Source organism: Euphorbia lathyris, chromosome 8, assembly GCF_963576675.1.
Source record: "Euphorbia lathyris chromosome 8, ddEupLath1.1, whole genome shotgun sequence".
NCBI lineage: Eukaryota > Viridiplantae > Streptophyta > Magnoliopsida > Malpighiales > Euphorbiaceae > Euphorbia > Euphorbia lathyris.
The window spans coordinates 9,939,617-9,953,998 of record NC_088917.1 but is presented as its reverse complement, the minus strand read 5'-3'; the positions used below and the strand labels follow the sequence as shown (position 1 = coordinate 9,953,998).

The 14,382-nt window shown below is 33.6% G+C and overlaps 2 protein-coding genes and 1 long non-coding RNA gene across 4 annotated transcripts; all 3 read left to right on the top strand.

Moving 5' to 3' along the window:
• Positions 1 to 358: 358 nt before the first annotated feature.
• LOC136203842 (B3 domain-containing protein REM9-like) lies at positions 359 to 1,329 on the top strand. The gene is made up of 4 exons (XM_065995071.1): positions 359 to 364; positions 446 to 658; positions 734 to 989; positions 1,190 to 1,329. The coding sequence occupies exons 1-4, from the start codon at positions 359 to 361 to the stop codon at positions 1,327 to 1,329; spliced, it is 615 nt and encodes a 204-aa protein (XP_065851143.1).
• Positions 1,330 to 3,880: 2,551 nt separating this feature from the next.
• LOC136202483 (uncharacterized) lies at positions 3,881 to 5,320 on the top strand. Its single transcript, XR_010674453.1, has 4 exons — positions 3,881 to 3,999; positions 4,401 to 4,534; positions 4,935 to 5,069; positions 5,256 to 5,320. It is a non-coding gene; the product is annotated as an uncharacterized lncRNA (long non-coding RNA).
• An 867-nt stretch (positions 5,321 to 6,187) lies between these two features.
• On the top strand, positions 6,188 to 8,031 carry LOC136202102 (putative B3 domain-containing protein REM15). 2 transcript variants are annotated; one of them, XR_010674312.1, is made up of 6 exons: positions 6,188 to 6,327; positions 6,397 to 6,430; positions 6,551 to 6,619; positions 6,958 to 7,067; positions 7,309 to 7,549; positions 7,724 to 8,031. XR_010674312.1 is itself a non-coding variant. In XM_065992573.1 (5 exons), the coding sequence occupies exons 2-5, from the start codon at positions 6,532 to 6,534 to the stop codon at positions 7,771 to 7,773; spliced, it is 489 nt and encodes a 162-aa protein (XP_065848645.1). In that variant the 5' UTR covers positions 6,188 to 6,327; positions 6,397 to 6,531; the 3' UTR covers positions 7,774 to 8,031. The 2 variants fall into 2 exon arrangements, 1 of the variants encoding a protein (XP_065848645.1); XM_065992573.1 differs by having other exon boundaries at positions 6,397 to 6,619.
• Positions 8,032 to 14,382: the final 6,351 nt, after the last annotated feature.

Genomic DNA, 14,382 nt, shown 5'->3' with positions numbered 1-14,382 from the left:
TTGTCATCTACACTTCATATGTGAGTTACTTTATCACTTCATATGTGAGTTAATTTATCACTCGTTAGTAACAGAATGTAAACATATGATTACACGTGAAAAAAATAAAATAAAAAATACATTGTCCTTTGTACGAGTTGGACAAAAAAAATTCAAAATATTTCGCCCAATTTATAAATATTAATCTTCAATTCAATTATTAAATCACATATAAAGTGAAATATTTTTTTAAAACAAACTTGATATATAAAACAACAAAATATTTGTATTTTATAATAATTTCTAGAATTAAGTGGTAAAATTACTATTGTGTTAAGGGTAAAATTGCACCATATTAGATGTTAGGGGTAAATTGATCATGACGGTAATGGTTAGGGTTAAGGATGATATAAATTCATCTCTTTCCTTGTAAGGAGCAACTTTTTATCAATCAAAATATATTTAGTATTTGAGAGCTTTTGTTAGGGTTCATCTTAGTAAGGAAGGGGATTTTCCAATTTCCACTGGTTTAGCTGGTGAATCTTGGGATTTCACTTCACAGCTCCTTCAAGTAAATCTGTATCATACAAACACAATGACTCTTTCCAGCAAAAGACATTTCTTCCAGGCACTCCTTCCTGGTTTTGAGGATGATGTTGTTGGTTTTGAGGATGATGTTGTAAGCCAAGTTACTCTTTCTATACTGTAATTATTTGCTTGGAGAAAAATTATCATTTGAATTTTATTTTTGCAGTTAATTCCAATTTCTTTCTGCAAGTACTTGAACGTGCAAGAATGTGAGAAAGCTATGTTGAGAAGCCAAAAAGGGGAAAAGCTTTGGCCTGTGAAGATCAATGGCAGACGATTTGAAGATGGCTGGAAACAGTTTGTGAAAGATCATGACTTGAAAATTGGAGATTTCTTGGTTTTCAGACATCATGGAGATCTTGTTTTTAATGTTCTGGTTCTTGACAGTACTACTTGTGAGAAAGAATATCCCCCCGTTACTGGTATATCATCTGAATCTATTTCTTGTTTTCCAACCCTACATTTTCCCTCATTTTAAGATTAATTTCATAGTGGTTGAACAGATTTAAGTAAGTCAATAGATGAGTTTAAGTAAGTTGGGAGCTAAAGATACTATTCATAACTAACGTTTGTAGCTATAAATAACATTTGTTGTAGTGATAATTATGTTTCTGTAATGCAGGGAAGCAAGTGGAAACTAGCTCTTGTGAGAAGGAATATCTTCCAACTACTGCTATAAAAGAGGAGCAGATTGAAATTGAAGAACAGAATCTTCCAAAAGATTCTACTAGGGGTATAGTTCAGTTCTTTCTATTAATTTAAGTTGATTTCTCAATTCCATATTTTATATTGATCATCTGTATCTATTTCTTGTTTTCCAGCCCTGCATGTTAAGATTAATTTACAACCCCGCGGGTACCCAATACTACCCGACCCTAATGCGACTATCTGTACCCTGTATAAAAGGGTATGAGACGGGTATGTGATCAAAACCATTACCCGTTAGGGTAATGAGACGAGTATGGGAATACCCTCTATTGTACCCGTTACCTGTTATCTGTTATAATTTTTTTATATATTAATAAATATAGTTGTTTTTTAGATGTAAGACTTGAGATTTGAACCCCAACCTTTAAACAATAAAAATGTAGGGGTTTGGGATTGTCATTACCCGCGGGTACCCTATCGGTTGCGATCCCTAAACATACATGTTCTCAAACTAACAAGTACGTTTTCAAAACTTAAACAATAATAGAAAGAAGTGTTGGATCAAATAAATAAACTTTCACAGGTAACAGAGGAAGAGTATAATTGATGGAAAAAAATTCTCTTGCCTTATTTATAGATTACAGACATGACTCTTAGTAAACAACATTAACTCTCTATAAATACAGATACAAAAATGACTCTTGGACAATACATTGAACCAAATTAAAGACACTGTTAATTTTAAGTTTATTATTTCAACACAGCCCCTTAAATTTATAATTTTTTTATCCCTTCTATCCGCCATCATCCATACTATTATCTCCATCGTTTTCTTCGAAATTCATTGTTATCTACCTCTTCAATGTGGCTTCCATCATCCTCATTAATATCACCATCATTTTCTTCTTCCTTATCATCATCATCATGTTCATCGTCAGTACCATCAACATCACTATCATCCCTGTCAACTTGTATTTTGTGTGTAGAATGAAGAACATAACTTGTATTGCAACTTCTACATGACATTGACACAATATTACTCATGTCAATTCCATCGACTTCTTTCACTTTTTCCTTTCTCTTTTTAACTTCCATGATTTCTTTTTCAAATGTGTTTGATGGAAATTCTTCTATGGAAAATATCTCCTTCATTTCTTTCATTAGCTCGGTCTCACTTTTGATCTCAACATTTTTACCATATGCTGGTGTTGAAACTTCCTTTTCCTTGATAATAGATAATTGAGAACAACTATCATTAGAGCTATTCTTGGTGTGTTCTACACTGTCATTGTCCTTTGCTGCTTCTTCCCTAAGCTTGTTTTGCTTCTTGCCCGATGCTTTGATTTCTTTATCAAGCCTCTTCCTCTTTTTAGTTACTTCACAAGTTTGCACCATTTGCTTTTCACTAATTTTATCCTTTGGTTTTACTTCATCTTTATCTTCGTCATCCTCATCAATCTCTCTGTATGAAGACTCTGAATTCTCATCAGCCCATTGCAATACCTCATCTAACAGATTGCCTATATATTTCTTATATGGACCAAGTGCAAATTTATCAAGTCCAAAATCTTCCTCTAAAATTCGACAAAGGCTGATGGTTCTGACTTCCTCACAATTGGCTTTAAGATAAGAATCTCTCTTCAATATGGCCGTAGTAATGCTGCTCTTACTTGGAACTTCTTTCTTCTTACTGACTGGATCAGTTTTTGGCAAAAGACCCATCACAGGAGAATCTTCCATTTTCTCCTCATCATCAGATACATGTTCTTGTACCTTCGCATGTCTTTCACCAATTTCTCCTAAATCCTCAGAATTCACATCATCATCACTTTCTAAGGATTCCACCAGACATCGCATGACAAATTTCTTCTGTTCATCCAAAGCATATTTCACCAATCCCAAATCATTTTCCAACAACCTTCTTATCTCCTCAAAGGTTAAAGAATCGACTTCTTCTTTGATTTGATTAATGCTATAACACATAGCTATCCAAATCTGCGACTTGGTCTCCCATGAATCAATATGATTTCTCTTTTCATCATGATTCTCAATTTTCAGGAGAATTTTTGTTCTGCTCTGATACCAATTTGTTGGATCAAGAAAATTCTCTTTTTTTAATTCTCTTGCCTTACTACTTGTATTGATAGGTATTTATAGATTACAGACATGACTCTTAGTAAACAACATTAACTCTCTATAAATACAGATACAGAAATGACTCTTGGATACTCTATAAATACAGATACAGAAATGACTCTTGGACAATACATTGAACCAAATTAATAACACTATTAATTATAAGTTTATTATTTCAACGAGAAGTAGAAATTCGAAATGATCAATGGTAGAAATCAAGATAAAAAAACTTAAACAATATATTTATATTTATGTTATGTACTTAAATGCTGCTTTTGATTAATGATGTCATATGAAGGGCTGCAAAAACACCCAGAACTTAAACAATCTATTTCTTGTTTTCCAACCCTACAGTTTCCCTCATTTTAAAATTAATTTCATAGTGGTTGAACAGATTTAAGAAAGTCAATAGATGAGTTTAAGTAAGTTGGAAGTTAAAGATACTATTCATAACTAACATTTGTAGTTATAGATAACATTTGTTGTAGTGATAATTATGTTTCTGTAATGCAGGGAAACAAGTGAAAACTAGCTCTTGTGAGAAGGAACATCTTCCAATTACTGCTATAAAAGAGGAGCAGATTGAAATTCAAGAACATAATCTTCCAAAAGATTCTACTAGGGGTTTGGGATTGTCATTACCCACAGGTACCCTATCCTAAAGATACATGTTCTCAAACTAACAAGTATGTTTTCAAAACTTAAACAATAATAGAAAGAAGTAGAAATTCGAAATGATCAATGGTAGAAATCAAGATAAAAAAACTTAAACAATATATTTATATTTATGTTATGTACTTAAATGCTGCTTTTGATTAATGATGTCATATGAAGGGCTGCAAAAACACCCAGAACTTAAACAATCTATTTCTTGTTTTCCAACCCTACAGTTTCCCTCATTTTAAAATTAATTTCATAGTGGTTGAACAGATTTAAGAAAGTCAATAGATGAGTTTAAGTAAGTTGGAAGTTAAATATACTATTCATAACTAACATTTGTAGTTATAGATAACATTTGTTGTAGTGATAATTATGTTTCTGTAATGCAGGAAACAAGTGAAAACTAGCTCTTGTGAGAAGGAACATCTTCCAATTACTGCTATAAAAGAGGAGCAGATTGAAATTCAAGAACAGAATCTTCCAAAAGATTCTACTAGGGGTTTGGGATTGTCATTACCCACAGGTACCCTATCCTAAAGATACATGTTCTCAAACTAACAAGTATGTTTTCAAAACTTAAACAATAATAGAAAGAAGTAGAAATTCGAAATGATCAATGGTAGAAATCAAGAAAAAAAAACTTAAACAATATATTTATATTTATGTTATGTACTTAAATGCTGCTTTTGATTAATGATGTCATATGAAGGGCTGCAAAAACACCCAGAACTTAAACAATCTATTTCTTGTTTTCCAACCCTACAGTTTCCCTCATTTTAAAATTAATTTCATAGTGGTTGAACAGATTTAAGAAAGTCAATAGATGAGTTTAAGTAAGTTGGAAGCTAAAGATACTATTCATAACTAACATTTGTAGTATAGATAACATTTGTTGTAGTGATAATTATGTTTCTGTAATGCAGGGAAACAAGTGAAAACTAGCTCTTGTGAGATGGAACATCTTCCAATTACTGCTATAAAAGAGGAGCAGATTGAAATTCAAGAACAGAATCTTCCAAAAGATTCTACTAGGGGTTTGGGATTGTCATTACCCACAGGTACCCTATCCTAAAGATACATGTTCTCAAACTAACAAGTATGTTTTCAAAACTTAAACAATAATAGAAAGAAGTAGAAATTCGAAATGATCAATGGTAGAAATCAAGATAAAAAAACTTAAACAATATATTTATATTTATGTTATGTACTTAAATGCTGCTTTTGATTAATGATGTCATATGAAGGGCTGCATAAACACCCAGAACTTAAGCAGCAAGTTGATTCTTCCAAACTTCAAAAATCTCAGCTGGTGAGTATTAATATCAACGCAAATATAGTAATTGTTGTGGATGATTATTAATATCTGAAATCAATTGCAGAAAATTCACGAAGAAGTAGCCAAAGAATCTAGATTATGTGGCAGTAAGTTCATTTCTTTCCTAGTTGAGTTGAATTAAGCTACTAACCAATTTAATTTTAACCGATTAAATGTGTTTCATGATTTAGGGAAATTGAAAAAATATAAGCAATCAGAGACTGTATCAGAAGCTAAAGCTACTTTATTGAGTAAGTTTGTCAATGAGGCGGGCAGTACTCATATCTATTAATTATCATTAGGGTTACCTATTGTATATTCATTAATACATAATACATAATAGGCTTAATACATCATTTACCTGTTGAACTTGTCCTAAAAGTTTGGTTGGCCTCCAACTTTTCAAAGTGTCCCGATAGCCACATCAACTTGTCTAAAATGTTCAGTTAACTCCCTAACGCATCTTAAAAAAGTAAAACGACCAATGTTAGGGTATGCGATTCTAATATGAGAGAAGAATTTTTTTTATAATTGAACAAGGAAGAACTTCCTTTTTAATATGTTTTAATCTATTTTGTGAATTGTGTAATAAAATTCTAAGGCACATACAACATATATTCGGCATTCAACTTATTTTTTTTATAACCGAATGATTAATTGATTACATTTTATATAAGTTTAGGGAGCTAGCTGAACATTTTATATAAGTTTAGGAAGCTAACTGAACATTTTATGCAAGTTCAGGTACGTAGCAAGACACTTTGAAAGTTCAGGGACCAATCAACTTTTTTGGACAAGTTCAGGAGCAAAGTGTGTTAAACCTATATAATATTAATATTATGTAACCTATTAATAATGTCATGTGATTGCAAACATATTAATATTATGTAACCTATTTGTGATTGCAAAAATATCCAGAAATTAAGCAAAAGGCTTATTCTTCATCACCTGGACATCTTCATGCTGCTACGTACCCTTCCAACCCTGGAAAATCTCAGCTGGTGAGTATTGATATAGTAATTTTGTTAATTCTCTCAAAGATGATTATTCATATCTGAAATCAATTGCAGAAAATTCGTGAGGAAGTAGCAAACAAATCTGGCTGTAAGTTCATTTTTTCCTTGTTGAGTTGAATTATATATTGGAAAAAAGGCATATTAAGCTACTAACCAATTGGCTGTAACTTCAAATCTTTTATATCTTAAATGTGTTTTTGTGATTTAGCGAAATTGCAAAAGTATAAGCAACCCGAGACTGAGACTGCATCAAAAGCTAAAGCTACTTCTTCATTAAGTAAGTTTATCAATGAGGCAGGCAGTACTCATACCTTTTAATAATCTCCATTCCCGGGGATGGGGTAGGGACGGTGATAGCTACTTTGGTTCCATGGGAACCCTTTATATACATTAATACCTTCATGCCATGTTCAATATATTCATGTAATCTTAGATTACATTGTATCCATGTATTTTCTTTCTATGCAACAACGTGGTCTGGAGTGGGTGGCGCTGGAGTAGAAGGCCTAAGAAATGATGATGGATCAGAAATGACAATTTTTATCATATATAGATATTTGAGTTTAACATTATGTCTAGCAACTATTTAACTCAAATAATAATGTTATATTGCAGAGTTCAAAACAGAACATAACATGGGAAACAATCAAGAAACTGCTTCATCCATGGAGAAACCTTATTTCTATGTCTTGGTTTTTGCATCTCCTGTTAGAAACAATCAAATTGTGAGTACAAATCATAATTCAATCAATAATAATAGGTAAAATGCAATACAGGTAATTGAAATTTGGGGTCAATTGGGCCATTATGTGTAGTTATACACAAATTGACCTGGATTAACTTATTGAAAGCAAATCTAGAGTTTTTATCTTTGTGAAATATGCCCCCAAACTTCAGTAGCCATCATTGCAATTTATCCCAATATTGATGTATTTACTTTTCACATCTTGAGATAAAATTTTGCAGAAAATTCCAAGAGATTTTGCATGGGATAATGGTCTTGCTACTAGCAAATGTCCACAAATAACCATTAAGAATGAAATGGGAAATTCATGGACAGTGAAGACAAAGATGAATAAAAATGGTGATGTTTTTATTAGAGATGGATGGATTGAATTTGTTGAGGAAAATGGGATAAAAGAGAGAGATGTTTTCATGTTAGAACTTGTGAAGGAAGAAGGGAAAACACTTTCGATGAATTACTGTGGTAAATTTCTAAATCTGAGTTTATTTCTGAATTATGAAAGTAAAATCAAAGTTCATGAGCAATCAGTGTAATTTATCTCAAAATTATGAGTTATAATTATTTCATTCCATTTCTGATAGTTGAAAAATTAAAAGTGCAAGCAATCTAACTATTTGTTTTTCTTTGTTGTGGAAGCTCCAAAACCAGAAAATGACAATAATGAGAGTGCGATCAATGGTAACTAAGCAACTCCTATGGCACCTCCACCTGGATTCGATGTTCAGCTTCCATTGATGGAGTCTTTATAAGTGGGGTAATATATAAACTCTTTTAAAGTCTCTTATGGCCTATAGAGGTTTTCCTTATTCATGTAATTTCTTTTTGTAGTTTGTATTAATGTAATTTTTTTAGTTTGAAAGTAATGTAATCAGGTTTATTAAAAGTATGTTGTAGATCTCTTGACGAACTTTGGTTTAATTGCGGGGGAGTTGACTTGGTGGGATTCTTCTCCTATGTTCTTTATGATTTTAGTTGCAAATTTATCTCAAATTTTAGAGTGTGTTAGTTTTACATAGAGCAAGTTGTATTTGATATTTTAATCCTTATTTGATGCCAACCTAGTTGGGTTGCTCAGTCTCGTTTTTCGTCATAGCCACCAACTTTTAGGTCTCTTTCCTCACTAATGATTCTTGTGATCTTCACTACTACATAATGTGTCATGTTACCATTCGTGTGTAACATATTAGACATGTATATACTACACGTGAAAAGTAATTGAAATAGTATCCCGTGTTTTGCAAAGTATTAGAAAAAAGGTCCAAATACTTGGTTGTGGTTAAAGATTTTCCAATGCGCGCTACTAGATTGAAGCAATAGAGGCTTAGATAGAGGTATCAAGAAACCTATCACCAAATATAACTAGAAATTATAAGAATGCAAAAAATAACCAATTAATATGCAACTAGTGCAGTTGATGAGAATAAAATATCTGTATTTTTTTTTAGCAATGTTTGAAATTGACTCAACCTAGAAAATTGCACCATTTTAGATATTTGTGGTAAAATTATTCATGGTTGTCAATGTTAGGAAGTAATTTTGTACTTTAATAATGTTTTTCTATCCTAACTTGGACCAACATAATAAAGTATCAAGGTAGCTAAATCCATTCATAATAGGTGAAAGTTATAGCAGCTGAGTCATGTCGAACTTCCAAAGAACCTCGATTGAACGTGTTTTAAGCATATGAACCACATAACTCTAGTCACTTTCCAACCACAGTTGATGGCAAATTTTTTATCCCAACACTCTTGATCGAAACAATAGCACTAAGCAGTTCAACCAGGTACATGAAAGAATAAGAAATGGGAAATGCGTAGACTTCACTAGGAAAACCTCTAGATCTCAGGAACATACCTCTTGCACTTATCGAACCCGGGTCTCCAGTAGTAGACCAGTCTGTATTACATTCAAATTAATAATAATTGTACTTAGATTACAAGAAACTGCATTTAATTTCCACATTCCATTTGATTTATACTCTTTCCCACCATCCTAAAGCCGTATATACTCTTTAGTCTGAGGAATCATTTTAGCAAAGGACTTATTGTCACAACAAACATGACCGGCCACATCAGTATCCAGCCACCATTCCTTTGGGTTGGAATTAACCATATTCAGGGGCGGAGACAGGGGTGCCCGGGGCCCGGCCCCTACGGTCGCCGGAATTTCCATGATTACGAGTAGTTTCGGCCCCCCAAATATTAGTAATAGTCTATATAGTAATATTACAATGTTTAAATGTAGATGAGATGGTTAAGAACAATCAATTTATTTTAGAAAGTGTGGACATATTAGGTACTCCTAAAATCTAAATTTCTAATTTTTTTAGGGCTGTTAGGTCTCTCTAAATCCAAATTATTAATTTTTTGTGGCTTGGTAGGCCATCTGAAATCAAATTTTTAAATTTGTTTACATGTTCAGCCCTCCCTAAATCTATTTTTTACTGTTAGGACTATTAAACGAAATCTAGCTTCATTTTGAGAAATTGTACATTAATGCTTAAAATTGGTTCTTGACCATTCAAATTATAACACGCATATATACAAAAAAAAAAAAAAAAAAAATTAAGCAATTTCGATTTAGCAAATTTTTTTTTTCCGGAATGCAAATGTAAAATCGGCCCCCAACCAAGTAATCCTGTATTCGCCACTGACCATATTGACCTCTGACACTAAAGCAATAGATCGTTTAGACACATCTTATGCATTGGGTTTCACAACATTGCCTTCATTTGGCCTAACCTTCCTCGTCAGCCTGCAGTCAGATGACTCATATCCCAACATTTCCTATTGAGTTTAGCCATCTTGGATATGCCAACTTTGGGACCCAATTTCGGGTTCTTGCCTTTCTTTAATCTCAATCATATTGGTCCTAACCACATACCGACTAGCCACTTTGGAGACTTTCTTCTCCGTAACTCTATTGTCCTCTTCAATTAAGTCAGAGAATAAGCTCCTCAATTTTCTTTTCCTTTCGCTTATACAACAACAACAACAAAGCCTTAGTCCCGAAATGATTCGGGGTCGGCTAACATGAACCATCATATAAAACCGTGAAAATCAAGTCGTGTCAGCGACACAGATTCGCTCCCTCCACTCCGTCCTATCCACTACCATATTTTCCTCAATTCTCAATAAACTCATATCACTCTCGATCACCCTCCTCCAAGTTTGCTTAGGTCTTCCCCTACCCCTCACCACTACATTCCTTTGCCACTCTTCGGTTCTCCTAACCGGCGCATCAAGCGCTCTACGTCTCACATGGCCAAACCACCTTAGTCGGTTTTCTCTCATTTTATTCTCAATAGATGTGACCCCTACTTTTGTCCTAATTATTTCATTACGCACCCGTTCCTTTCTCGTGTGACCACACATCCATCTCAACATACGCATCTCCGCCACCGACATCTTATGGATGTGGCAGTGTTTCACTGCCCAACACTCCGTACCATATAACAATGCTGGTCTAATTGCCGTCCGGTAGAATTTTCCCTTCAATCTATTAGGCATGCCGGGATCACAAAGGAAACCCGTAGCACTCTTCCACTTCGACCAACCAGCTTTAATCCTATGAGCAACATCTCCATCTACTTCTCCATCCGTTTGGATAATAGATCCTAAATACCGGAAGCAATCCGAGGCCTGAACAACTCTCCCATCTAGGGTGATTGTCCCTGCCTCCCTACTCCTACGGCCGCTAAACTTACACTCCAAATATTCTGTCTTACTTCGACTCAACTTAAAGCCTCTAGATTCTAGAGTTTGCCTCCATAGTTCCAACTTCATCTCCACTCCTTCTTTCGTCTCATCAACCAACACAATATCATCTGCAAACAGCATGCACCATGGTATACCATCTTGAAGTGAACTTGTTAGTTCATCCATAACGATGGCAAAAAGAAATGGGCTTAGTGCGGAACCTTGATGCACTCCAATCGTAATAGGAAACTCTTCAGTCTTCCCAACACTAGTACGTACACTCGTGCATACTCCCTCATACATGTCCTTTATGATGTCAATATATTTCCGCGAAATGCCTTTCCTTGTCAAGGCCCACCAAAGTACTTCCCTTGGTACCTTATCATATGCTTTCTCCAAGTCAATGAAAACCATATGCAAGTCTTTCTTCTTATTTCGATAGTGCTCCATTAATTGTCTCATTAGATGGATGGCTTCCATAGTTGATCTTCCCGGCATAAAGCCAAACTGGTTTTCCTTTCGCTTATGCTTAAAATAATTTTTGGAATACTTCCATCTAGGCAGCAATTGTTCTATTATTGATTCCACTTAAAACGATTTAGAAATCTTGCACTTGACTTACAACTTTCTTGAAATCTACCATATTATAGTTCAAGAATTGCTAGACTAAGAATTTCTTAGCCCCAAATCCTCTGATTTATATTTATGATCTAGAGATTCTCATACTTCTTTTATGGTTTGTTTGAATTGGTAAACCCTGTAAAATGCATTAGTCAAGTTGATCAATTATATAGATCTTGAGTTCTTCAAATTCACAGCTTTCAGCTTCTTCTCCACTTATTTATTGAGTGTGTATTAATGTAATTTGTATTTTCTAGTCAGCTACAGTTTTATGTATAAAAACTCACGGGAATATTGTTGTAGTACAAAAAAAAAAAAACTATTAATTATTAAGGATGTGGTATTTTAGATTTTTTTTCCCGACTTTTGCAAGCAGCCTGACTAATTCATACGTTATGAATAACTTTCGAAACGTGTATGAAAATACATGTTATCAATATATTTGTATTTGCTTAAAAACATACTTACATTTTGCTTTTGATGATCAATGATGTCATTAAGGACTTCAAGAACATCCAGAAGTTAAGCAGGATGTCATGCTACTGATTCTTGGTCATTCGGACATCTTCATGCTACTACTGAGGCTTCCAACCTTGAAAAATCTCAGCTGGTGAGTACCAATCCAATATGATAATTTGATTAAGGCTTGTTGATGATCAATCATTCATAGGCGAAATCAATTGCAGAACATTCCTGAAGTAGCAAAAGTATGTGGCTTGACTCTAATTCTAAATGTGAAGATTAGATCCTAAATGTGCTTGGTGATTCAGGGAAATCGCAAAAGAATAAGCAACCCAAGACTGGAAGCCGCTTCTTCGTAGCAAACACATACCAAATTGGCTAACGGTGTTAAAAGTTAAAGGGAAAAGAGTTAGTTTGTTCCTTATATTTATTCATTTTATAAATTAACCCCGTTATTATCTAATTATCACAAACAAACTCCAAAATTAAAAATAAAAATCAAATACACCTTCTTCCCCATCTCTCTAATTTCTTATTTTTTTTCTTCTTTCTCTCTCTTCTCTCTCTAAAAATACAAAATTAAAATTAATTTACACCTCCTAAAATATTCCAACTATTAATAGATAAAACACCAAATGGGGAAAAGAAACTTAATGGGTAACCATTCTTTTTCATGAAAAGAGAAAAGTCAGGTCTACCTAGCTTAGATGTTGAGATCTATCAGTGCCCTCAGCATTCAAAAGCGAAGAAGCTTCTCTGCATCCCAAAAATCAAATAATTAAACCAATGCAACATTAGGATAAAGGGGAAAAGAAGCGTAAATGTAGATTTATATGTGTGGAGAGGGAAAAAGTGAACTCGATGAAAGAAATCGAAAGACTCGTCTAACAAATTCTCAACTGTGTTAAGAATTTCATTGAGGATAATAAGTGGATTCAGATTAACCGATTCGAAAACTGCCTCGCTGTTAAGCCCAAAATATACCTAAAATATCATGAATATTTACGTCAATTTTGTTATGAAATCGTGTTATTTATATTTATTTAGAGTATTTTTACGTCCGAATATGTTTCTTTGATGCAAGGTACCTAAATATTTGGTAAAATCCAAATAGGAGCGAAAATGGATCAAAAACAAAGGAAAAAACCTAAGTTACGAGCCGAAAGTACGAGAAAATCAGCACACTGATACGAGGAGATGGGAACGGAGTCCGAATCTCGACAGGGATTCTGGAATCTCGGTAGAGATTCTGGTGTCACGACCGAGATTCCCAAATCTCGGTCGCGACACGACTTTTTCAGGCACTCAACCTGTTCGTTCTGAAGAATAAAAATTGCTCCCCACATCTCAGCAGAGATTCTGTAATCTCGGCAAGTTCAGAAATTCTGCAGCACTCATTTCACATGTTGAAATTCCAAAAAAACACGTCTGTTCGGATGGATAGAAACGTCTCTTCACAACAGACACGACTCTTCACCAACGGATACAACCCTTCAAACACACCTCTTAGAATATTATAAATAGATGAAGAAGTTCATAGTTTTTTGGTTGGTTGATTAATTATGTTTTAGAGAGCATAATTTATGTAGAAACTCTGACTCAGAAAAGAGTCGGAGTTTAGATTTCATTCCAGTAAAAGCAATCTGATGTACACAAATTTTTCTTAGTGGCAATTTCTCCGAAGTAAGATTTTGGTGTTTTCATTAAAACGTATTTAATTCACATAGTTACAAGGAAACTTTGTGGTAGAAATTTACTCAACATCAGGGGGATTTCTACGGTTCAAAGCCTTTTAATTGAAGGAATTTACTTTTTATTACACACTTATAATTTTTACAAAGTTTAAAGTTGATATCTTTGCTTAATGCAAATGAGTTCAAAGCTTTTCTTACTTTAAACGCTAAATGTTTCTATCTTGTAATCCAATCTCAAGCAGAATTGTTTTCTAAATTTCTAACATAAAGTTCTCATCTAATTATGATTAATTCAATTCAATTCAATCCAATTCAATTAAACGATTTTCTATATTATAAACCTAAAACGTAATCAAACTGATTTAAAATAAGTTTTCGTTAAAAAGCGTTCTTTGTGGGATCGATATCTTTTTATTACTACAAGCGAAATCGTGCACTTGTGGAAATCGCTCAACAAGTTTTTGGCGCCGTTACCGGGGAACGCCAAATTTTTCACAAAAATTTATATTTTTCATGTTTTATTCCGAACATTGGTTTATAATATATGTATTTATTTATTTTACAGTTTTTTATTTTGAGGATGGTCACTAGAACTAAATCCTCGTTGTTATTTAACGTTTGCATTTAGATTATTTGCAGAAAAAAACAGAAAAAAAATCCAAGTTTTCTCAAAGATGAACTGGAGATTTGATTATTAATATAATTCAAAGAAGGAGTTTATAGAAAAGAAATTCAACATACAGATATATCATAGAAGGGAAATTCTAATAATCTCTTCCCAAACACCTTTAACTCTGATGACCCGCGAAGCTAAACCGGG